The 26094-nt window shown below is 35.2% G+C and overlaps 1 protein-coding gene across 1 annotated transcript; it reads left to right on the top strand.

The window, feature by feature from the left end:
- The first annotated feature begins 3696 nt into the window (after nt 1-3696).
- Nucleotides 3697-24374, top strand: LOC126688756 (putative ion channel POLLUX-like 2). Its single transcript, XM_050383569.1, has 24 exons — nt 3697-3867; nt 7267-7343; nt 11410-11528; nt 12147-12433; nt 13134-13205; nt 14673-14748; nt 14875-14973; nt 15051-15205; nt 15298-15402; nt 16965-17051; nt 17488-17572; nt 17664-17811; nt 18115-18191; nt 18286-18366; nt 20118-20312; nt 20406-20519; nt 21326-21418; nt 21531-21657; nt 21721-21797; nt 22063-22110; nt 22228-22297; nt 22387-22460; nt 23789-23899; nt 23969-24374. Exons 1-24 carry the CDS (start codon nt 3776-3778, stop codon nt 24068-24070), a joined length of 2571 nt encoding a protein of 856 aa, XP_050239526.1. The 5' UTR covers nt 3697-3775; the 3' UTR covers nt 24071-24374.
- The last annotated feature ends 1720 nt before the right edge of the window (nt 24375-26094 follow it).

Here is a 26094-nt window from a genome sequence, read left to right as displayed (position 1 = left end):
GGTCTCTCTGCCCTTATCCATCAAGCCGCAAGAAATACGGCCCTTTCTGGAATTTCAATCTGTAGGGGCTGCCCAGCCATCACCCACCTTTTCTTCGCGGATGATAGCCTTTTATTCTGCAAGGCTAAGGTCATGGAATGCAATGTACTCATGAGCATTCTCGGAGTTTATGAATCTGCCTCTGGGCAAAAGATAAATCCCGACAAGTCCTCGGTCTTTTTCAGCCCAAATACCTCTCATGCAACCAGAGACGAGATCCTAAATTCTTTAGGACCAATGCAAGACTCTCGACACAAGAAGTATCTTGGCCTCCCTTCCTTGATTGGGAAATCAAAATCTCAAGTCTTTGCTGAAATTAAAGAGAGGGTGGGCAAGAAATTAGCGGGTTGGAAAGGAAAACTTCTCTCCATTGGAGGTCGAGAAATTCTTATCAAAGCCGTGGCACAAGCGGTGCCCACGTATACAATGAGTTGTTTTCAACTTCCAAAAACCTTGTGTGACGACTTGGAAAGCATGATGAGAAACTTTTGGTGGGGCCAAAGGAACCATGAGTCAAAACTTGCATGGGTTAGTTGGAAAAAGATGTGTAAGTCCAAACTATATGGTGGCATGGGCTTCCGGAACCTCCAAGCCTTCAACCTTGCCTTACTTGCAAAGCAAGGGTGGTGGATCCTCACTAATCCCACTTCTTTGGTTGCAAAGGTCTATAAAGCTAAGTATTTTCCTTTTGAGGATGTCCTTAACTCAAGAATTGGAAGCAATCCAAGCTACGCTTGGAGGAGCATCTATAATAGTCTTCGGGTCCTAAAGGAGGGTACTCGATGGAGGGTGGGCAATGGTAAGCAGATTCACATTTGGGAAGATAGGTGGCTCTCAACTCCAACCACCTATAAAGTGACCTCGCCTCAATTAGACTTTGGCATCTTCCCAATGGTTTCTTCTCTCATTGATGAGGATACAAAATGGTGGAAAATGGATTTGGTAAGATCTATCTTTCTTCCCCACAAGGCTGCTGCTATCCTTAAGATTCCTATCAGCTTTAGACTTCCTGACGATCAGCTTGTTTGGGTAGGTAACAAAAAAGGTTCTTTTACTGTGAAAAGCGCGTACTACTTAGCTATGCGCATAATAGATGATCATGATCTTGGTGAGTGTTCTGCTGTACACAGCCAAACCTCCTTCTGGAAAGCAATTTGGCATCTGAATATCCCCCCAAAGATCCGGATTTTTGCTTGGAAAGTTTGCAGAAACGGTCTCCCAACCATGCTAAATTTACGTTGTCGGGGTCTAAATGTCTCTGGTTTCTGCCCTATCTGTGACAAGGAAATTGAGTCTATCCAACATGCTTTATTTCTTTGCTCTCATGCCAATCTAACTTGGGCTAATTGGCCAGATTGCCCTGTAAGCATTTCTTCCCCAAATGCATCTTTTATGGACTCTATATCAAAGGTCATTGATTCAGGCTTATTCAAGGATTTAGCTCTCTTTTTCACTGTCCTTTGGTCAATATGGGGGAATAGAAATCAAGCCATTTATGGGGACTCTGCTCTTCCGCCAGCCATGGTTTGGGAGACTGCAAAAAGAGCCCATTTGGATTTTGTTGATGCTAGGCTCTCCTCTTCCCCTGCTCCTCCTCCTGCCCGTGCCCATTGGACTGCTCCCCCTGCCGGTTTCTTCAAGATCAATGTGGATGGTGCCACTGATGTTGGGGGTGGTAATTCTTGCATTGGAGCTGTCATTCGGGATTCCTCAGGCTTCCCCATTGGTGCTCTCAGCCTGGTTCTTTCTTCCTGTTTTCCTGCTGAAGTCACAGAAGCATATGCTTTGCTTCATGGTGTCCTCTTTGCCGCTGAAATGCAAGTCCACCAAGCTCTTTTTGAGTCCGACGCTTTAGCTATTATTCATGACTTAATCTCTGAAGCTTCTGGCAGTGACTTTGGTCATATCCTTGAGGATATTCGAGTAGCAACCAGCTCCTTCAGTTTTTGTTCCTTTCATCACTTGAAGCATGAAGGTAACAGAGCTGCCCACTATTTAGCTTTAGAAGCTAAACGCACAGGCCAAACAAAAATATGGAGAGGATCCCCTCCCCCTTGTATTCAGGAAATTCTTAGTGATGATCTATTGTATTAGCAGGTTTCCTGCCACTGTGTACACCTTTCTTTATTGGAATGAAATCTCTTCCATATTTCCCATCAAAAAAAAAAAAAAAAAAAATAGAGTGCGGAAATAGATCTCTCCCTGGCATTACTCCAATTGAATGGGCCAGTACCCATAATGGAGCCCAACCCAACTATCTCATAATGATTGACAGGGTGGGCCGGGCCAGTTTCGTTGGCTAACATTGAACGCCAAGGAGCAGCATACGAGTCGATGGCCAGCTTGGATAGTTGGATTGTTGCTATCCCATTCAGCTGGTCCCTTTGATACCAAAAAATGGAAATGAACATTTTTGTCTTTTCCATTTTAAGTTGAATAAAGTTTAGGGGGGTCCAACTTTTTTTCCAAAAGCTCTGCCTCTTTCGTCGATCTGCCCAAATAAATTAATGATTTGGTGCAAGAAAGAAAGAAAAAATTAATGGAGGAAAGGGGGTTGGTACTTGGTAGTGGCAGTGCGGCCCAGGTAAAGCACATGGCCACGTGGCATACAGAAATCCACGTGATGTTAATGTAAAAACTCTTATTTTGATTAATCTAATTCGGCATTAACTCCGTTTTCAAAACCCAAAGCTTCACGTTATGTATCACATGTGATGTAAAAGTAAAAAAAATATTTAAAGGTCCTTTGCTAATGATAATATGCATTAACTTAATCAAATGAGAAATCACATGGTGCATGAATCACATGTAAAGTCTTTTAGAGCTTCAAATTTTCCTTTGCTAATAATAATACGCAACAAATCAATCAAACGAGAAAATAACAAAGAATAAAAATATTTGGGAGATTTTTTTGTTAAGAGAGTTTCAACTTATCACGTCTGCTTTTTAAGATAATTCTTTATTAATTTTTGATGTAGACGAGAATTAAATCCAAATATCTTATTTAATCATTAGAAATTTTATCAATTGAGTTAACTGAACCATTACCTAAAAATTAAGAGCTTAAAAGAAACTCGATAACAATAAGATGGTGCTCAATTTTGGTATACTAGATATTGTTGGCTAAGATGGGTTCAGTTATTATTATTATTATTTTTTTGGTGCAAGTGATAATTTGACTATTAGCTCAGTACCCACAAAATGATTCATATACGTTGAAAGGTGTTTTATTTTATTTTGACATACAAATAAATATCTAAATATTTTGGGGTCCATAAAAAAATAAAAATGTTATCAGCACTTAGCAGTACTTGTGTGTCTATGTGACCGAAAATTATATCTTGTCGGTTACTCCATATACTAGCTCGTGACCGTGACAGACTGACAGTGACAGTGGTCCAGAAATTTTGTGCCCTTTAGGACTAAGAAAAGGACTAGTAAAGCTCTCTGACATGAGTGACTCATCTCTCTGCTTCGCAAATTTAGCTCCTTGCGGTTTTCTGCTATCTACTGTACGTACCCTTTAATCTTTGGTTTTTTTGTCTTTTCATTTCATTTCTCCAGCCAACACTACACTAACAACCAAACCAAAAAAAAAAAAAATCAAATTACGTTCTGTTTTTCTTTTCTTCTCTTTATATCCGTTATAACAATAATAATAATACAATAGCATCGATTCTCATATCTTCTCTCTCTCTCTCTCTCTCTCTCTCTCACACACACAAAAAATACAGAGATGCTTCTGAGTCAACTGCAAAGCTCGCAGGCATGGATTTTACCTCCTCGAGTTCCCAGACTCGGCCGAGTTTCCACTTCCAATTCCAAGAGGTAATAAAATCTTCATATATACATATATATGTGTGTGTGTGTGTATTTGCTTAAAAATACTTTTTCACATTTCCTTTTTTGGTTTTTTTCATTTTATGGTTAGGACGTTAAAGAGCGTACGTGTTACTAAACTTCTTGTACTTTCAAGCACAATCCCTATTCTAATATTTATAAATGGCAATTTTCTCTGTTTTTTAAGGACTCTGTTTTATGTGATTGTGAGGAGTTGATTTGCATTTATAATTTTGTGTGTGTTTGAATAACTTGATTGAACTTAATTGCAATCAAGTTAGTATAAACCGAATTCATTCCATGGATTGCTTAGTCTGCATGTTTCATGTGCGCGTGATTTTAGTAATTTTACTTGTTATTCAAACGAGGCTTTGATTTAGTGGGTTCTAGTTGGTTCAGTTGGTAAAGTTTCTGATGGTTGAATAAGATATCTGGGTTCAATTTTCGCCTACACCAAAAATCAATTGGTGTCTTAGTCTAATTATAAAAAACTTCATCAGGAGCAGACGTCATAGGGTGAAACTCTCTCAAAAAAAGCTTAGGTTTTTAGGAAATAGACCAACAATGCGTAAGTAGAATGTCATTAATGATTGGCTTAAAACAAATACCATGTGACATCTTTTTGAACAAACTGTGGAAGTTTAAAAGAGGGCTAGCTCCTCCTTATATTGATTTAAGCCTTATTGTGTTTGAAATGTTGTTTTGCCTTTGCCTCTTAGTTTCCTCTGCTACTCAATTATTTATTTGATGTGTTCGGATTTCATTTGTGTTTCTAATTGATACTCCTTTCATTTCTCTAGCGATCACAACATATGAAGTTGACCTTTTTTTGATAAGTAATAAGAATAGTATTAATCATGAAGAAAAAACGAATAAAGTAAATACAAGGTGTTCATGACGGTGAACACAAGAAAAAGAAACAAACAACAACAAAGATAGAAAAAGAAACTTAAGGGACAATTCTAAGGGAAGTAAGAAACTCAATGATGGAAGAACAACTTGAAGAACCCCAACACCTAGACCAATCAAAAATAGTACTCTGGCATAGAGCTTGTAACTCAACAAACGATTTCTCTTTAGCCTCAAAAGAGCACCGATTTCTTTCCATCCAAACAACCCACATCAAACAGCCAGGAACCATATTCCATATGTCCGAAGTAAATTTCCCCAGCCAATAGCTCCAACAAAACACCAAACTCTCCATGGAACCTAGCATGACCCATTGGATCCCGAATACCTGTAACATTTGCACCCATAAAGAGTGAGCTACAGGATAGTGTAGGAGAAGATAATCCACAGATTCCTCATTACAGCAGCACATATAGCACCGATTCACCAAAGAAAGACCCCGGAGCATTAGATTATCCAAGGTAAGTATCTGACCATGAGCTGCTGTCCACATGAAGAAAGCTACCCTTTTAGGAACCTTAACTTTCCAAATACCCTTCCAAGGGAAACTATGGATAGGAGCACCCTGGATCTTATTGTAATAGGATCGAATATCAAACTTACCATTCCCATTGAGACACCAATGGGAACTATCACATCCAACACCCCTATGAATCTGAGATTGAATGAAATTAAGGGAAGAGAAGGCAGATTCTAATTCCCTCTTGTGAAATTCCCTTTAAAATCTCAAATTCCAAAATCTATCATATTCACCCCCCTATGACACAATACATCAGAAATACACGCTTCCTTATCATTTGAACACGCATATAACTGAGGATAGAGCATTTTAAGTGAGATATCCCCAACCCACCTATCATGCCAAAAAAGAATACGAGAGCCATCACCCACCACTAGGGCCAAATGTTTGGAGAATCTCTCCCAACCGTCATTAATACCACGCCAAAGGCCACACCCATAGGCCCTTCTGCATACTTTAGTATTCCATACCCCACCCCCCCGCCCCCCCCTCCCCCCCCCCCCAAAAAAATGACCCTCTCCATATTTAGTGGCAACAACCCTTTGCTAGAGATGGGTTCCTTCTTGGCCAAACCTCCATTACCATTTTCCTAATAGGACTTAATTGAAATGCACTAAATTCCTAATCCCCAAGCCACCCATCTCAAAAGGTGAACACACCTTCTCCCAAGCCACCAAAAAATACTTGGAAACACTCCTTTGAAGACCCCCATAAAAAATTTCTTTGAATACGTTCCAACCTATCAGCCATAGCTATAGGGATGGTAAATAAGGATAGGTAGTATGTAGGAAGACTAGAAAGGGTACTCTTCAAAATAGTAAGTCTACCACCCTTAGACAAATACAGATGCTTCCAACCTGAAAGTTTCTTTTCCATCTTCTCCAAAATAGGATTCCAAATGGATGCTATCTTATACGGAGTACCCAATGACATTCCCAAATATTTCATAGGCAGGCTACCCACCCTTCAACAGAGAATGTTAGCCAAAGCACCTATATTACCAACCTCCCCAACTGGGACAATCTCACTCTTCCCCACATTTACTTTTAAGCCAGTAAAAACTTGAAAGCAAGACAAAGCCAACCTAATGGACAACACTTGTTCTCTAGAAGCATCACAGAACAAAATGTTATCATTTGCAAACAACAAATGTGATATGTGTACCCCAATAGAGTTAATTGGTCCCACATGAAAAACATGAAGCAAACCACTATCCTCAGTTTTCTTTAGAATCCGACTTAATACTTCCATAATCAAAAGGAAAAGAAGAGGGGACAACAAATCACCTTGTCTCAAATCACGAGAACTTCCTAAAAAACCTGTCTAGGATCCATTCATAAGAATAGAGAAATGAACAGTAGCTATGCAAGCCTTAATCCACCCCCTCCACTTCAACCCAAAACCCATCCTATTCAACAAATAGAATAAGGCATCCCAATTTACATGATCATAGGCTTTTTCGATGTCCAACTTACAAACGACACCCGGTGAATGACACTTCAATCTGCTGTCTAGGCACTCATTTGCAATAAGCACTGAGTCCAAAATTTGTCTCACTCATTATGTCAACTGTAGGATAGCTCTGTATTTATAATTTTTCTTCCTCTCCTTCTCTGCCTCTGTTTTCTTTTCTATTCTTGTATATCTAAACTGTTACATGAACAGGTGTGCTGGAATACTACGTTTAGTTTTTGCATAAAACATTACTTTTTAGCATCACGTGTGAAATTTGGCTAGATTTACAGTTTAAAAAATTGTAATCAAGGCATGTGGCGTAACAAAGGGAAAATTTAGTGCCTTATGCATTTGTTGGTGCTTATTTTTGTTAAATAATGGCAGATGTTGCTCACATGTTGCATGTATAAAAAGGTTCTGTTTTATGTGAAAACAATGTTCTCTTCAATTTTTACTGTAGAGTTGAAGCTATAGGAGGCTGACACTGACATGATACTTTTCAGGATATCAATGACAGGCCAGTTCTGGTGGATAAAATATTCAGCTATACATGCACGGAGTTCCATATTACAGAATGGAAGTGAGTTATAAACTCTCTAAATAAAACAATAACATAAATGCATCTATGAATTTCTCTCAACACATAAAATAAATTTGCTTACTTTTTTGACCTATTCTTGTCCAGTTCTTTGTTTCCACCCATCGTCTAAATCTTTGTATAAAGTTTTAAACAGATGTATCATGCATGCTCTGTTTGGGAAGCTCATTCAAATGGTTCTTTCTAATGATTTTCAGTCAATTGTCAACTGTTAGGTCATGGACAAATTATCTTTCCATATTATGGCTATGATATGATTTATAATGCAAATGATTCACTTCCTGTTAGTTTTTCAAGGTGCACCTACAGGCTTAAGTTAGCTGATTATCTTCGAAAATAGCTTATTTATGTTTTTCCTTCTCATTTTTTTGTTTTGTTTTTGATACAGAGGCAGCCTTAAATTTTCATTGCTCAATTGTTCACAAAATATTTTATTAAATCAATTTCTTTCACTCATCTGTCACACATTGAGCTTCCCTTGGAGTATTGACTGAATTTAATTATTCTTGATGTTGTTGTCTTCCATCTTTTTGGATGGCAGCCTTACTTCCTGTCTAAAAATTGCCTATTTTGAGCCTGCTGTTGGTTGTTTGTCCTTGATCTGTACATCATATATCTGCGCTTTTTCAGAAGTACTTAGATCACTCAAATATCAATTGGACTGATTGCCACTTGACGCACTTCGCAGTTTGACTATAAATCTAATGTTTTAAAGGAGCCATGCCAACCAACACCGTTATAATGATTTCATTTTTTTCCCCAACAATACCACATCTTGTCTATGGAATTACTTTTTGATACTTATTGACCAACATTGTTACAATTATATTCCTAGTTAGATGCATGCTTGCATTTTTTGACCCAACAAATGGTAATTTAGATCCTCCTGCACTTGAGGGTATCTTTCTTGGCTATTTTGTTACATAGAAAGGATATCATTTTTATCATCCCCACTCCTGTTAAATTTTGCCTCCATGGATGTCACTTTCTTTGAGTCTTGTTCTAATTTTTTTGGCTCACACACTCCTCCTCAGTGTTAGAGAATTAGTGAAAAGGAGCTTCATTCTCACTCTTGTGTGTCCCTTGTGATTACGTCCTCCTTTGTCACTCAAGTTGACCATTTGAACCATAAAAATATTACTCCAACAGCCACTGCATCTGCCTTTTGTGATGGAATCTCAGCAGCTTGATGAGGTGGAACAGGAAGAGCCCTCTCAGGTGGAGGGGGAGTTCCCTCCCATCAGCAGGGATGTTTCCCTAAGTACTCCAGGAGACAGGAGGTTAAGATCACCCTGCCAACTCCATGTCAACCAACCTCCTGAGGTTCAGGTGATATCTCCAATCCCATTCCTACTTCTAATCCTGATAAGAATGGTAAAATCTAGATGCCCCTATTGCCCTTTGTAAGGGATTTAGATCTTACACTCAGCATCCAATATTAAATTACATCTCTTATCAGAACTTTCCACCTATCTAGATTTTGCACTCAGCGTCCAATATCGAATTACAGCTCATATCAAAATCTTTCACCCAGCTATCGTTCCTTTGTGTCTCACTTGTCTTCTGTTCCCATTCCTTGTAGTGTTTAGGATGTTCTTACTAACCTTAAGTGGAAAGATTCCATGATTGAGGAAATGACAGCATTGCATAAAAGCAATACTTAGGAATTAGTCCTGAAAGGAAAACAATAGTTTGTTGCAAGTGGGTTTATGCTGTTATGCACAAGGAAAATGAGTCCATTGAGAGGTACAAGGCTAGATTGTTTGCAAAGTGGTTCATTCAGACCTACTGGATTGAGTATTAAGAGAATTCGCTCCAATGGCTCGGATGACTTCCATACAAATTCTTCTGTCATTAGCAGCTAATTTGAACTGAACTCTAAATCAGCTCGAAGTAAAAAATGGCTTCCTCCGTGGTGATTTAGAAGATGCGGTTTATATGGATGTTCCTCCTAGTTTTAGAAGTTTCTCAACTCAAGGAAAGGTGTATAGATTGAAGAAATCATTGTACAAATTGAAATAATCACCTAGAGATAGTTTAAACAGTTTAGACCACCATGTGGGGTTATGGATACAGACAAGCTCAGAGTGATCACACCTTATTTGTTAAGCACTCACCTCAAGGTAAGGCTATTGCTTTTATTGATTATGTCGATGATAACAGGTGATGATCTTGAGGGAGTAAACATATTGAAAGGATATTTAGATGCTGAATTTGAAATAAAAGGACCTTGGAGATTTGAATAGTTTTTGAGTATCAAAGTAATTAAGGTCCAAGAAAAATATATTTATGTCCAGCGGAGATATGTCCTTGATCTCTTTGAAGAAATAGAAAGACTTAGTTACAAGGTTTGTCAATACTGCATTATACCAGCCACTAAACTTGTATGAATACCCCCTGAGACAGGAAATATTGATCTATATCTGCTATTCCAAGGCTTTTCTTTAGGGGCCAGTATTGATATTTTGCCTGTACAAGAATTAAATGAAAAAAAGAAAAAAAAGGGGGGTTTATAAAATAAAAATATGCTTATTGGGCTAATATACTAAGCTTATAAAATTTGTGGATTATATAAAAAGTTACACAAATATTAACTGGTACCAAAATATTTTGTTTTGATGGTCAAATTGAAACAGCCTATGGTACGGTATTGACAACTTTTCTTGTGATACCTTGATGGAATCATGGACTAGATGAAGATCTAGAGGATGTATTAGATGGTAAAGACTGATTTATCTATTTCACACTCACCCAAACATTGCTTATTTTGTTAGTGTGGTTAGCCAATTCATGCATGCACCTCGAGTATCTCATATGAATGTTGTTTACCGTATTCTTCAATATTTGAAATTCGCTCATGGTCGAAATTACTATTCTCTAATCATGGTCACTTATTGGTAGGATCCTGTACAGTTGCAGATTGGACAGATACTATTATTAATAGAAGATCTATTTTAGGGTACAATACCTATGTTGGAAGTAATTTGGTCACTTGGAGAAGCAAGAAACAAATAGTTGTAGCCAAGTCCCATGTAGAGGCTGAATTTCATGCAATGTATGGTTTTTGAGAACTTCTTTGGGTGAAGATGATGTTTAGAGAATTGGGATTTAACATGCAAGAACATATGCGATTATATTGTGACAACAAGGTAGCCATTAATATTTCTTACAATCTAGAGAGAAACTATTGCATAATCTAGTACAACGTGATAGGACTAAACATGTTGAGATTGGCAGACATTTCATCAAGGAGAAGCTTGATGATGGCATTATCTATACAATGCTTGTGAAGACTAGAGAGAAAGTAGTAGTCATTTTAACCAAAGGAGTCTCAAGTAGAGTTTCATACTACTTTAAGCAAGTTGGGCATGTGCAATATCTTTGATTCACCTTGAGGGGGAATGTTGGACTACATACTTTAGACACGAAGTTTGTAAATGTTTGCCTCTTGTGAGGGCATGCTTGAATTTGCATATTATTATTGATTGCGCATAATAGAAAGGTGTAAGGGCTAATCAAATTAACCCAAGACACAATGGAAAAAGTTTTCCTCTAAACTAGTTTGGAGGAATCTTTTCCAATCCATTATGTGGCAATTCATAAAGCATCCAAGTGTATTAAATCATGACTCATCAAATTATTTATACAAGTCCCATGACTCATTAACTAGGTCATGTGACTAAAAGTACACATGGATGATTTCATGAATCGCCATGTAGTGGGTTTGAAGGAATTTTCCTTCAAATTGGTTTAGAGTTAAACTCTGTCCATATACAAATTTCTCCAAATTCAACCCCAATTTGCATAGTATTAACTGATTGAGTACAATAAAATGTTGTTAGGGTTAATCAAAGTATCCTTATACATTGTTTTATCAGGGGATTCAAAATTTTCAAATGTGTTAGACTCATTTGAAGATAGATGCTTGTTTTTATATCATTTACTGGTGATGAACATATATTTTGTGCTTTCTACAATTGTTTTTAAATTGACTTAACCACATTATTTTAGGTGCCTAACCAGTGAATAATTATGATAACTTCTACAGGGAAATGGGAGGCCAGTTTTCAACGAACTGAAGATAGGTTAGACTCAACTATGTACATAAATGTTTCAGATGATTTCAATGACAAATTCTTTAGGATGGACAGGAATGATGGTTCTTTGGTAAGTATTTAGTGAAATAATATGGAATAATTCATCAAAAAAAAGTGAAAGAATATGAAATAGAGCCTTTTTTTATAAATTTTTTATTTATCGTTTTTCTATTGCTGGAAATTAGCTTCCTCCATTTTTTGGTCCAGAAATTTGCTTCCTCAAATTTTTTTTTCTTGAGATCTTGGATAGTGTATAATCAATTTGGAAATATTAAGATCTCTCAAGAGAAGATATCTTTTGCTTTTCTAAGGAGATTTATCAGCTTTGAGTGGCCTTCAATCTTTCACTGATCCAGCTGATGACAATTGAATGAGTTTACTTAAAAAAAAAAAAAAATTGCACTTCTGGATGAGTGGAAGATCTCACCAAGTTTTATGACCCTTGGAACTACTTAGATCCTTCATTTTATTTTATTGTTTGGCCAATGAATGTGTAGATACTTGAATCACTTTTGTGTTCTCTATTAACAATGAGTTGACCTGGATAAGTTGTACAAACTAATTCTGCACTTATCCCTTTGGGTCTGGAAGAGCATACCAATGGGGTTCAATTTATATCTTTGATCCATGCTATGTTGCTGGTGGTAATATGTAGTAGAGATCCTGATGTAATTTACTCATTGTGCAGGATTATCAGACTAAGATATTGATGGGATCGATGTCATTGTATTTCCTACTCAGACTGAAGCAGCTAAATTTTGTTAACTCATTGACAAAGATGGTCCAAAAAATGCTTCCCAGTATGGTTCAGACTTTTGGGGCAACAAGCTTGCCTTTTGCTTGTATATCTAATTCCCTGAATAAACCTAGGCCTCTTCAATTGGATGTGTCCTTGCCTTCATTTCAAGATATTAGATGGAGCTTTGCACGGTGGTTGTACTTATTTAACATCCAACTTGAGAAAAATGTTGCCATGTAAGTTAAGTATGATCCCTGTTTGTGTACTTATTTAGCATTCAAAATGATGTGGCTTCGGTGTAAATTATACATAATATATGTCTTCCTTTTGGAATTATATAGTATGCCATACACTTCAAATGAATTTTCAATTTCAAAAACGTATCATGTGATTCTCTTTCTTGCAAGGGACACCATGTATCACATATTGATATTAAATTATAATTTTCAGTTATTTTTTAATTCTATTGTGCATGCATCATTTATTTGGGAAATTGCAGAAATATGGAAGCTTTGGAGAATGCCAATGTTGGTGTTATGACCATTATCATTATGTAGATTTAGAAGGCCAAGCTAAATCTCTTGGGATGGACTAGAAAATGTGGAAAACCATTCTGTCAAATGAAGTTTTCAGTCAATATAATTCTAAGAACATCTTTTGATTCTATATGGGCAGAGTGCACTTTCCCCTTGTGGAAACTAACAAATTTATTTGAAAAACTCCACAACAAGAAGAGAGGTTTAACTTGTGATTTGATATCTGTAATGCCTCTCCCTGTAGTCTAAATTTCAGTGATTGGATTACTTTTGGTAATTTATGCTGCCACTGCTTATAGATCAAAGATGTTGAAAATGCTGTTTCATGTGCCTTCTATGTACTTGATGAATGTGTTCATGAATTTAACAAAGCCTTTATGTTCTCATTGATGTTTTGTAGGTTTTTTGTGGTGCTCCTTGTAGCGTGCTTCTCGTTTGTTGTTATTGGTGGTTTCATGTTCTTCAAGTTCAGGTAACTTACAATCTACCAATTTTAGGAGAAACTTTGATACATCCCTATTGATGGTATTTTCCATATTTGAGATAGCATTGTCTGCTTTGAGTAGTTTTGTTTATACATTATACAACCATAAGTCTCATTTTGTAGAGTCTATGGCAAGGAAAATTTTGAAAGATGTAGTTGCATCTTTTTTGTCCCTCTCCCTTAGGCTTTTTTTGGGAGTTCATAAGAGAAAGTAGTGGAATGGAATAGAATGATTATAAGGAATGGAATGTATTTAAGTAAGGGAAATGAATTGAAAAGAAAGGAATGGAATGGAATTAAGTAACTTTGTTTGGATGTTTTAAAATAAATTAATGAAAAGGAATGGAAGGTAAGGTAAGTAACCTTGTTTGCGAGTAACATAGAAGGAAATGAATGAAATCATTTTATGACAATATTATTATTAGATCCCTATTTTAAAATAAATGGATAAATATATAGGAGTATTTTGAGAGTTTTAGTAAAAAATTCATTAAATTTAATTTCATTCCCGCCAATTCCTCTCGATTTTTGGGGGAATGAAAATTTAAAGTTTTGAGGGAATAAAGAGGAGTGAGTATTCCCTCCATCAATTTCATTCCCTCCTACTTAAAGTCTCAAACAAGGGAATGGAAAGCCCTCCAATAAAACTCCCAAACAAGAGAAGAAAAGAATATTCTAAAATTATTCTCTTCATTTATTTCCATTCCATTCCTTCCTCCCAAACGAGGGGTAAATTAAAGTAAATATTTCTTTGTGCTTCCCGCATCTTGTATACTCCTATCACTTTTCTTGTTGGAGTTGGTACCAGCAAGGGATCTCATCCTCTTTATTGTATAATGTTCTAGAACTTGAGCCAGAAATTTCTTGTTAATGTATCATAATTCAGGATGATAGGTGATATTTTGTTTGCTTTGTTATAAGGATATCTGTCATGAAGTGAACATTACAAGATTTTGTAACAGATTGCAATGGACAATAGGCTTATATATATATATATATATATATATATCATTAGGATGACTGTTATCGAAATGTGTTTCCTCATATGTTGATGATTCACTTCTTCAATAGCTAGCTGATGTTGGATCTTTGGATTGCTCAACTTTCTTTTCTGTATGATTTACATGATACGTTGGTTGAGAATGTAGAAGAAAGTACAAATTATCATGTGAAATTAAGAGCAGTGATGGATATATTTATATTGTATTTTGCCTTTAAGGAATCCCTTCAGCTCTAGTTTCGTTGAGTATGAGAAATCAAATCATCTTAATCCTTGGGTATAGTTTTTGTAGTTAATTTTAAGTTGGTTTTCATTTCTCCTGAATAAAGGTTTTTATTAATCCTTTTCCACTTGTTTCTAGAGCAACTTATTTCCTATTAAATTGATTAATTCCTACAGCAAATAAAACTCATGATCATTTGCCTATCTGGTATCTCCTCTGTTGAATAACACAGGGGTAGTGGACAATCTCTGGAGGACTGCTGCTGGGAGGCTTGGGCATGTCTGTGTTCTTCGTCTACGCATTTAAAAGTGTGTCTCTTGTGAATATGATAATTTTGTTAACTTCCTCAATTGCTACCACATTTGTATTTTTTATACGATCATAAAATCACATATATTGTGAATAAAACAAAATCTTTATGTGTTGAACTCCAGCAAAGAACACGCATTGAACGTGTTATAGGCTTTGTTCTTGCTATATGGGGCATATTGTTTTACTCTCGCCTGCTGAGCACAATGACTGAACAAGTCAGAGTAAGATTTTGAAACAAGAAGCTTATACTTATGCGTGCTTCTAAGTAAATGGCATCCTTATGAGGTTTTTTTGACAGAACAATATGCAAAAAATCAGAGAAGGAGCCCAAATTCATGTTCTGGAGAGTGATCATATCATTATATGTGGAGTTAACAGTCATCTGCCTTTCATACTAAAGCAGCTAAATAAGTATCATGAATATTCTGTTCGTTTAGGTACTGCTACAGTTAGGTAATTTGGTCTTGCACTGCCTGTATAGGTTCTATATCAGTCTCTATGCTTTTATTACTGGCTTCTTTGATCATCTTCATATGTAATTATAGGAGGCAGAGAATTCTTCTTCTGTCCGATCTTCCAAGGAAGCAGATGGACAAGATAGCAGACAATATGGCCAGAGATCTCCATCATATTGATGTCCTTACAAAGAGGTAAAATATTGAGTAATCCTTCTTCTAATCACAAAAGCAACTTGCAGAAAATACCTTTTTCTTTTCTCTAGTACTATGCCTAGAGTTTCTTTTTCAATTGTTACTTGGTTGGAGATCCCTTGATGGTTGCCTATTCTGCAGCAATGAAATTTATTATATATTATTCTTGATGTTGTTATTGTTTTTTTTTTTTTTTTTTATTGTTATCGTCATTATTATCAATACTATTACTATTAGTATTGTTATTGTTGTTGTCGTTTTTGTTATTCTATGATTGAGAGTATCTTTATCTTTTTTTTTTTTTTTTTTTTTTTTTGATAGGTCAAAATGATATTATTGAAACGAGGCTACTTAGTGACAATAAGTGTGAAGTAGCCTAAAAAAAATATAATAGAAGAAAGATTACCTATCAAAAATATATATAATAGGAGAAAGATTTCTTTCATTGCAAGGGGCCTGCCACCCAAATTTTGGACCCCTTGTTGTTTTTCCACTTTTGGTGAAGATACATCCTAAAGTAATATCTAAGCTCTATATAACCAAAAAAAAGAAAAAAGAAATCCTAAGATAATATATATGCAGTGTTAAAGCAGGAAAATTACTCTATTGGGGTTGAAGTTATTTGCTGAAATCATTGGAAAGAAGTTTAAATTCTTGAAATAGCATGAATAAAAGTATAAAATTGATCCTTCTATTTGTTTACCCAACTACTTCTGCAAACAACCTTTTTGTTATCGTATTTATAAGCCTGACATACATTGTTGGTCCGGAAAAACTATCACTTTTGCCAAATAACCCAAGTTAATTGGAAAGTGTGAAGTTAATCACTTAATCAATATTCTAAGACTTCTCATGTGTGAGTCTAGAATCTCTCAATACATCTAGTTTTTTAACTTTAAATGGAAGATAGAGTAAAGACGAGTTTCAAACTCAAGATCACTTTTTTATTTTTTTGCTGAATCAAACTCAAGATCACTAGCTTTAATACCATGATAAACTATCACTTATTCCAAATGCCTAAGCTGATGGGAAAGAGAAAATTTAAAATCAATATTCTACCAGCTCACTTTCTAACAGCTTGAGTTTTTAAGACTGATAGTTACTACAGCTTCTAATGCACCACTCCGAATTTTTTTTTATCCTTCAATTTGCTTTTGCTGATCTGGAGGGCTTTAAAATTGAAAGAAATGCATGTGGACATTATGATATTGCTTGACTTAAATGCATGCATGCATGGTACCCAGTGTTCAGATTGAATGCTACCTGTATGATATATAGCTAGCAAACATGTTGATTTTGGCTGACACTGTGAACCAAATGGTGCTTTATTGTTACAGGCTCTATTTCTTCAGTTACCTTGTCAATCCCTTTTTTTTTCTCTCAGAAAGCTAGTTTCTTTTGGGAATGGGGCTTTGTCATTCATAGAGTTTATCATGGCTCTCTCGTTTCAGGTTTTAAGATTTTAAATAAATATAAGATATAACTTGTAATTTGGGGAGATATAATTATCTAAACTTGAATTGATTCCATCTCTTACGTTTTTTTTTTTCCCACTTTTACAGTTGCAGCCTTAGTTTGACAATATCCTTTGAAAACGCTGCGGCAAACAAAGCACGTGCAATAATTATACTTCCAACAAAGGGAGATAAGTAAGAACCTGATGAACTTAAAAGAACTGGTTAGGTTTTTCATGTTTATTCTAATTTTTTGGTTTAAAGCTGCTTTCCCTCCATAGCCTTTCAGACTGTCCAAGGATATGGCAAAGTTGTATTATTATCAATGGACTACATTTTATATTCATCAGAATTCTGCATTTAATGGGGAATGCCATTGTATTCTAGGCATTAACTTGTTAACCTGTTATTCCATGTTTCAATCAAAAGATGACTTAGTAGTAAGAGCTAATAGGCATGTTACTTTGATTATGAATGACACAATTGGAAGCACCGATGACATGCCCCATTGTACGCATCAGTATCTGTGGCTCATAAGATCATTTTGTGTAGTGTAAAAGCATTTTTTTTAGCCAAGATTCTTAAAATTTCACTTTTAAATTTTCCTAACTCCAGGTCTTCAATTGATTAGGTATGAAGTTGATACTGATGCATTTTTATCTGTATTAGCGCTACAACCAATTCCGAAGATGGAATCTGTCCCCACCATTGTTGAGGTATATTAGTTATTGGTAGTTTCTAATTGTTTTATGTTTTAAGATTCACTCTGCCTAGTCAAGTTGAAAAAGTCCTCTTTAACAAATGCAGGTTTCAAATCCCAATACATGTGAACTCTTGAAATCAATCTCAGGACTGAAAGTAGAACCAGTAGAAGATGTTGCATCCAAATTATTTGTTCAATGCTCTCGGCAGACTGGGCTCATAAAGATCTACAGGCACTTGCTTAATTATGGAAGTACTATACAAATTCTCTAAAGTGTTATGATATCCAGCATTTTTCCCAGAGAGGGAGAGAAGCTTCTTGTGAATGTGTTGATAGGATAACAAAATCTACCATTAATGCTCTACTTATAACATTCTCTATCCGAATTTTTTACTTGTTATTTGGTCAAATGTTTGTCCCACCAAATAATGTGTTGTTTTACTCCAGATTTATAAACAAAATTAGTGACACACTATTTCTTAAGCCCCCATTTCCATCTAGTGATTATTTAGTTTCTACTAAAAAATCTAATTAGTTTATGTCTACATATTGCAGAAAATGTATTTAATCTTTGTAGCTTTCCCAATCTAGCTGGAATGACCTATAGAGAGATAAGGCGAGGGTTTCAAGAGGTAATGCTAACTACCAAATTTAATTTTGCTTATAAATAATCTTCAGTATGGGGCTGCTTATTTTCATATTTTCTATAAATGGATGTCCTTTCAGGCAGTTGTTTGTGGTCTTTACCGGAGTGGGAAGATATACTTCCATCCAAACGACAATGAAATTCTGCAGCAAACTGACAAAGTATGTGGACATGATGGATATCTAAACATAATTTATTTACTCTTTATTTTATAATTTAATAGGCACCACAACTTGGAGAGTTCTTGTGACTTGTGAAACTGAATACATTAGATCTCTCTTTCTCTCTCTCAAGATGTTATGTTAATGTTTCCAGACCTTGATGGTCACTGAACCATCCAAGGTGCTAGCGCACTGTTTGCATTTTGTTCATCCCAACTAAAAAGTTTGTGACAACAAATTTAGAGTATTTGATAATTGCAGAAGCTAAAATAATTGCTATTCATCAAACCATGTAATTGATATGTTTGGTAGGTTGGTTTCATTGATCTTTTCTGGCCTTACAAAGAAAATAGATTTTTGTTAGAAATTGCCTCAAATTTCTAGTGTTATTCAGTTAACTAATAGAGTTTACTTGGTATGAAAGGAAGTGTATTCCTTGTCAAAGAAGTAGTTGGCATTTATTGTCAAGGAAGTAATGTTTTATTCTTTGGGCCGGAGTCTTATATATAGGTGACACTTTGAAGGGTTCAGTGGATTTGATCAAGAGGTCTTCCCACACAGAGGAGAGGAGGTACTTGAACTTGAGTAAGGTTCTTCAAAGGGTAGTTTAGTAGTTCTTTTGGGGGTGAAAGATATCGGTGTGTATGAGAAAGGGTTAGAAAACAAGTTTTGTTCTTGTGTGTTAGTGAGTACCTTTGGGTGTATTGGAGATTTGGATTTATGTTTGTGAAAGTTTGAGTGCAGTTGCAATCCTTATCATTGATAGTGGACCTTTTGTTGGCATATAGCTCGCTGAACTACATAAAATCTTGTGTCTTGTGTTGCTTGGCTTTTATTGTAATTCATTAGCTGATTTCATTAATCTGTAATTCTTTAGGAGAATTTACAATTTAGAGTTCTCATTGTAATAATATAATTCCTTATTGATTATAAAATTTATAGGATTAATTTATATACATATTTGATGTCATGTGGTGAAATAGTCTATATACGACATTGTCAAATGAACCAGTAGAATTATTAGTCCCTAGAACCATTGGAAGGTTTGCACTTAGTTTCTAAAACTCTTACTTCAGGGGAAAACTCTCGATGTGCAATGTGCTGCCATGTTATCGCTGTGGATGAGCACTAACAGCACACAGCTGTACACTGGACAATGGTCGAAACTCTTTGATAAATTACCAACTGTCTCAAAAGTTTAAGCTAGTAAGAAATTGTGAATTTAATCACTCTACAATTATTCTACACTCCCACTCATGTGTGAGCCTAGACTCTCCCTTAATAAGTGGGGTAAAACACGTGGAATTTTAACTTTTTAAATGGGAGGCAAAGCTGAGACAAGGTTTGAACTCATGACCACTTGCTCTAATACCATGATAAATTACCAATATAACCAAAAGCTTAAGCTGTTGCAAAAGGTTGAAGTTAATCACTTAACCATTATTCTAACACCCTCTAATGTTGATGAACCTATGTTGTGTATGGAATTTTCTTTATGCCATTGTGTTCTCTGATAAGGTCATGATTGATTTTATTCAAATATGATATATTTAGTATTATTATTATTATTTTATATAAGGAAAGATGAGTTCTCCAAGAAATTATTTAAATTTTTTCATTTTGATGATTGGGTCATGACACTCCCTCCTTTGATTTTTTTTTTTTTTTTTTTTTTTTTTTTTTTTTTTTTTTTTTTTTTTTTTTTTTTTTTTTCGCGTACTTTAAAGTATCATTGCACTTTCCTATTTCAGATACTGTTCATTTCCCCTGTTCAAGGAACAAAGAGAGGACAAGTTGAATATTTAAATGTTCCCAAAGAAGGGAGTAGTTCCACTCAAAATCAGCAAGTTCTAAAAATGAACGGCGATTTGGCATACCATTCCTCTGAATTGAAAAAAACACGACTTGAAAATATTGTAAAACGTCCCAACAAATCAGGTTCCAAGGTACAAATTCCCAAAAGAGATAATTGATCAAATGACAGTATTCTTTAAAACTTTGGATATCAGTCTGGGTAATTGTTTTGTACATGACTGCAGGCATCAGACTGGAACACTGGGCCAAAAGAATACATACTTTTGCTGGGGTGGCGCCCAGATGTTGTGGAAATGATAGAAGAATATGACAATTATCTTGGACCTGGCAGTGTATTGGTATAGCTCCTATTTTCCTTTGGGAACATCATACTGTGTCTACTATACGTGAGCTTGTACATTAATTCAAATCTGAGCATTTTCAATCTTGGAGTTCAAGGGTGTCAAAATTAGGCTATAAGCACTGGCATATTAATTAGAACATTCATGATGGAAATGCATATGATATCTTTAGTGACTGAGCCTGAGATATACTCGACATTAATAATTTTTGTGACATTATGGGGTCAGAGATTGGGGATATATTATTGATAAGTCAATCTGAAAGTAATTATGAAGATCAACAAGAAGAGTGAATGATGGATGCACAACTTTCTCCACCTCAATAAATGTATAATATGGAGTTAGTGTTGGGAGAATTTAGTAACACCAGCCTTGCATTCATTTAAATGTTGCAGGTCTCTCTGCAAATTTTATTCTTCAATGTATAGTCCTCTAGTCAGGCAAAAGATGTTTTTTGAGCATCTTTAATATTTGTGGTCCATATTAAAGGTACTATCACGCTTGCTCATTATATCCATTTCTTGAATGTTTTCATCAAAAGCTTGACAGCCAATATGCATCAACTTACTGAAGATGGGTATCCTGCTTGTTTGGTTTCAAATGAACTTGGCCACCAACTGGTTGCTATTTAAAAAAAAAAAAAATTCTTTTGAGAAGATAGACGAACCAACTAGTTGCTATCTTGACAAAGATATCTTTGGTAATTGATATGGATGTATTTTGCGAAGCTTGATGGGACATGTTTTTCAAAAATCACATGCATTAAGGTTCTTCATAACTCATTATTACCCATGTGTATGCAGGAGATATTATCAGATGTACCTTTAGATGACAGGAATAGGGCAAGAATCATTGCTGGTCAAGGCAAACTAAAAAATGTCCGAGTTTCTCACAGGGTACTGTTCCAGTAAACCTAGAGAGTTGATCCCTTTTCTCCCAATTTGTTTGTTTCTTTCTTCTGCTTTCTTGCTTTTCTTCTAATCCTTCATTCCTTTTCATATGCTGCAGATTGGAAACCCTATGAACTATGACACCTTGAAGGAAACCATAGTGAATATTCAAAATTCATTCAACATTGGTGAAGATATTCCCTTGTCAATTGCTGTCATATGTGATAGAGAGTGGCTTATTGGAGGTAACAATGCATGATGTTTCAGTTAGTTGAAAGTCGCCTTGGCATTAACCATTCTCTCTTCAGATCCATCCAGGGCAGACAAGCATTCCGCATATTCTCTTCTCCTTGCTGAAAATATCATCAACAAACTTGGAGTGAAGGTGAAAATTGATCACTTAAGTTTTGTCATATCAATCCTCATATTCAACTTTTAAAAATTAGTTTCTGCGATTTATTACTCCAAGAATATTAGTAATGAAGAAGTTTTGTGAGAAAAGAGTGCCAAGAGCCTTGCAGCTCCTGTGGCACCTTCTGATGTTTCCAATGGAGATGTCTGTGGTTCAAATCCCCCCACCCCATTGTAAATATTGAATTATCAAAAAGTTTTGTGAGAAAAGAGCAGGGTGATGAATGATTGTATTGCAGGTACAAAATCTGGTTGCAGAGATTATTGACTCGAAATTGGGCAAACAAGTAATACTTCAACAGACTTAGTTTTTATTTTTTATTTTTTATTTTTTGAACATTTGTAATCTTTGATGGGTATTTTCCACATTAATAATATCTATCAAACTCCTGTGGTTCCTACAGATTACAAGAATCAAGCCATCCTTGACTTACATTGCAGCAGAGGAAGTAATGAGCCTTGTAACAGCCCAAGGTCTTGAATCCTTGCACTATACCGTCTGTCACATTATTTGTAATGTTTCACTTCATACTAGATAGTAATTATCTGTTTGTGCATAACAGTGGCAGAGAATAGTGAACTGAATGAGGTGTGGAAAGACATCCTTAATGCAGAGGGTGATGAAATATATGTGAAGGTAATCCCATCTACCTCATGTCTTGATCTAGTTCTTAAGAACTCTTCCTAAAATTGAGGATAATGAGGTGGTTAAGGATTGGGGGACCTCTGGCACATTTACCAGTTGGGGGGTAGTGTCTTGGTTACAGGATAAAAAGACATGGTTGTCCAAAAAATAAATTTCAACCACCTAACTTGGCACAATTTGAAGTTAGCAGGTTATGGGTTAAGGCTAAACTCAACACAATCTGAAGTTAGCAAGTTATGGGTTGAGGTTTAACGGTCATAATTAGGTTGACACAACTGACCCCTTTAATAAACAGGTCATGTTTATATCCAACCCATGAAACCTGTTTGACCCGTTTGACGCATTTAACTAAATGTCATTTTACTAATATATCCTTCAAAACCCTAGATATTTAAACTTATTAGTTGTTGTGGTTTATTTTGTTTGACATATTATGATTGATTATTTGTGATTTTGAGATATGTTTTAGTTTTGAATAATTATTTATGATGAAGTTACTTATTAATTCTGAATTTTATATTAAAAAATATATCTGTTTGGTTTTTCATAGTTCAAATAAATTGGGTTAATACTAAGATTTGTATATATATATATATATATATATATATTTTTTTTTTTTCGCTTTGATAAAATCTGATAAACGGGTTGATACAACTGACCTGTTTTATAAACAAGTCGTGTTAGGGTTGAGGAATCCTAATCAATTAATAAACGTGTCGGGTTAGTGTCGACCCACATAGTCAAATACTCATGAATCGACATGATACAAACCCGACACATTAACACAAATTGCCACCTTGGGATCCAGCTCCACACATTGATATATCATATTGCATATCATGATAGTTGAGTTCACAAAAGCAGAGAGGTGAACGTAAAATTATCAGTAAAATTTCTAGGAAAAGGATTAGCACTCACTGCTAGGTAACTGGGTTCCTCTCATAGTCTCATGGGCTGCCAACGTGCCAAATCATTGCACTTAAATTTTAAAGATTCTCACAAATAGTTTAAATGGTTTTCATTCCTTCTTTTTTAACTGATAAAACATTTTGGGAAATCTCTAATGTCTGATCAGCAATTATGTGAACAGTCATTCATGAACACTATTGCTATTCCGTGAACCCTAGCCACTGTGGTTTATGTATTGATATATTTATTTGAAAATATTTGAATAAAATGCACCTCTTAATGTAAACCTAGTGAAAAACTAGAATATTCTGGTATAACCAGTGACCTTTCAGCAATAATCCTCCTATGTGATTACCTGCCCATTGTCCATTCTAGCCATATAATTCATTTGCCTGTATTTTCCCTGATAGGATATTAACCTTTACATGAAAGAAGGAGAGGATCCATCATTCTCTGAGCTCACTGAAAGAGCATATTTACGGCGAGAAGTTGCCATAGGTTATGTGAAAAACAACAAGAAGGTATGATATCTTAATTTGGTTTTGAATAAAATAAGTTGAGGCATCTCATTTAACCTTTCATTATTGCAGGTTATTAACCCAATTCCCAAGTCAGAACCCCTCTCCCTTCAATTGACAGACTCATTAATAGTTATATCTGAGCTTGAGGGAGAACAACCCATCATTATGTAAGATGTACAGTTCAGTTGTTGCAGGCAAATATTGTTTCTATCTTGTATAAACTTGAGCTGAAACTATCACATGAATTTTCTGCTTAGAAGATTGAACCCCAAAAAATTTAAGGCAATTTTTTTGTAAGTTAGTCCAAGGGGAGGGGAAGGGAGATTCGAATTAGTGGCCTCCGTTTCATGAAGAATAGTCCCTAACTGACCGTGCTACCTTTATAGTGCAATAGAAATTTTGACTGCAAACAAGTATTCTATAAACTTTTATCATTGGAGTGCATACCATATTTAACCAGCAAATTTATGAGGAAGTTGCAAGTTTCTTTCTTCTTAGAAGATTAATGTAGGTACTTTACAAATTCATGTAAATTTGTCAAATAAAAGAAAGCTAGAGCTGTCATCAATTATAAGTTTATAACTGTTCATTTATTTTGACAAATTTTCCATGAGTTGAGAACCTTTTTTTTTTTTTTTTTTTTTTTTTTTTTTTTTTTTTTTGGTGAATTATAGCTGAACTTCTCAGTTTTCAGTCTATAAAAGCTTTCCTATTTTAGTAATTTTTGTACGTTAGCCCAGTATTATAGGCAGTGCGTTTTTAGAAGTTGATGAATTTTAAAGGTGGTATATCCTATAACCAAGATTGAATTTTGTGACTATGGAAGAAGATGGAATACATTAAAATTCAGAATCCATAAAAACCAAATCACGGAAAATTTTGTTTTTGACCAAACGTTATAGCATGCTACAAAATAGGGGTAGCTTTTTCCTTCCCATATCCCTCTCTCCTTGGACTAAACTGACTTCCTTATTGAAGGAATCTATCACTTTGCTCGAGTCGAGTGGTTCTATCAATTCTTGATATTGTCAAGACAACACTCTACTTCAAGTTATGGATTTTGTGTGACCCTTAATTTGTAATTTGTTGAAACTTAATAATATAATGATGCCGGTTATGCTTAGCTTGTCATATCAAGTACTAATAGCAAAGTTGAGTTGCTTAGAGAAGTTAAAATCAAATTGAGGAACTCATGAACAGAAAAATTAATGGGGACACAAAAAGTTCATAGCAACTGGATTATCTTTGTGGACTAAGATGCCAAATGTTTTCAGAAACTGATTAGGAGAAGAAGAGCTAGCAATTTGATTGTGCATCTCAAGAAGGAAGATGATATGTGCATTGATGACACTGAGGGGGTGTTTGGTTCGCCGTGATGTTACATTACACTGTAATATTGCGTTATTGTAATCTTACATTAATGTAATTTCAACACAAGAATACATTACATTGTTTAGGAAGGTAATAAAATTAAAATATGTGATATATTTTGTAATTTTAAATTATTGTAATGTTAGAAAAAATAAAATAAATTAAAAATTTTAATGTCACATCATCGTAATATGCATCACATTGAGGGCACATCACAACGACCAAACACCCCTTAAGGAGATTGAAGAGGCTTTTGCGCAAAATTTCAAAACTGCGTACAGACACAATCGAGCATTGAAGAGATTGTCCATTAAATTAATGAGCTAGACATTCCTTCTCTATCAGCAGAAGTCATATTTATGGATGGCTTTGTGATAAAGTAAAATATTAGTGCAATTGTTTTTTAATTGGTAGCAATGAGGGTAATAGAATCATCAGATGACACTCCAACAACATAGTATCAACACTTTTGGATATGACCAGAACTTTTAAATATCTCTAGCATATGCAAGCTTCTTATTTATTTTTATTTTTAAACTCAAACCACCTTCTAAAATCCCGAATTTTTTTGTCATTTAACACAATTTTGCTAACAAATTCGTTAGAAAGAGACCATTTCACGGATTTATGAAGAGTGTGTGCATAAATCTCCTAAGAGACATTCATGTTTCACACAACGAACATATTCAATGTACATGGATGTAAGTCAAATCCTATTGGAACCCCAACAATGGTACATACATAATAAATTTTACAATATTTATTTTTATTATTTGTTGAGTTGACAAATTGTAATTAGTACAATATCACTTTCACTCGGACCA

Source organism: Quercus robur, chromosome 6 (assembly GCF_932294415.1).
Source record: "Quercus robur chromosome 6, dhQueRobu3.1, whole genome shotgun sequence".
In the NCBI taxonomy this organism is placed as follows: domain Eukaryota; kingdom Viridiplantae; phylum Streptophyta; class Magnoliopsida; order Fagales; family Fagaceae; genus Quercus; species Quercus robur.
Note: the sequence above shows the minus strand (reverse complement) of the source record. Positions and strands in the feature narration are given on the sequence as shown.

Coding starts and splice junctions, on each gene's coding strand:
- LOC126688756 (XM_050383569.1), top strand. CDS start 3,776: ATGCTTCTGAGTCAACTGCAAAGCTCGCAGGCATGGATTTTACCTCCT. Junction 15,206..15,297: donor TTAGGTACTGCTACAGTTAG/GTAATTTGGTCT, acceptor ATGTAATTATAG/GAGGCAGAGAATTCTTCTTC. Junction 21,658..21,720: donor TAGAGAGTGGCTTATTGGAG/GTAACAATGCAT, acceptor TTCTCTCTTCAG/ATCCATCCAGGGCAGACAAG.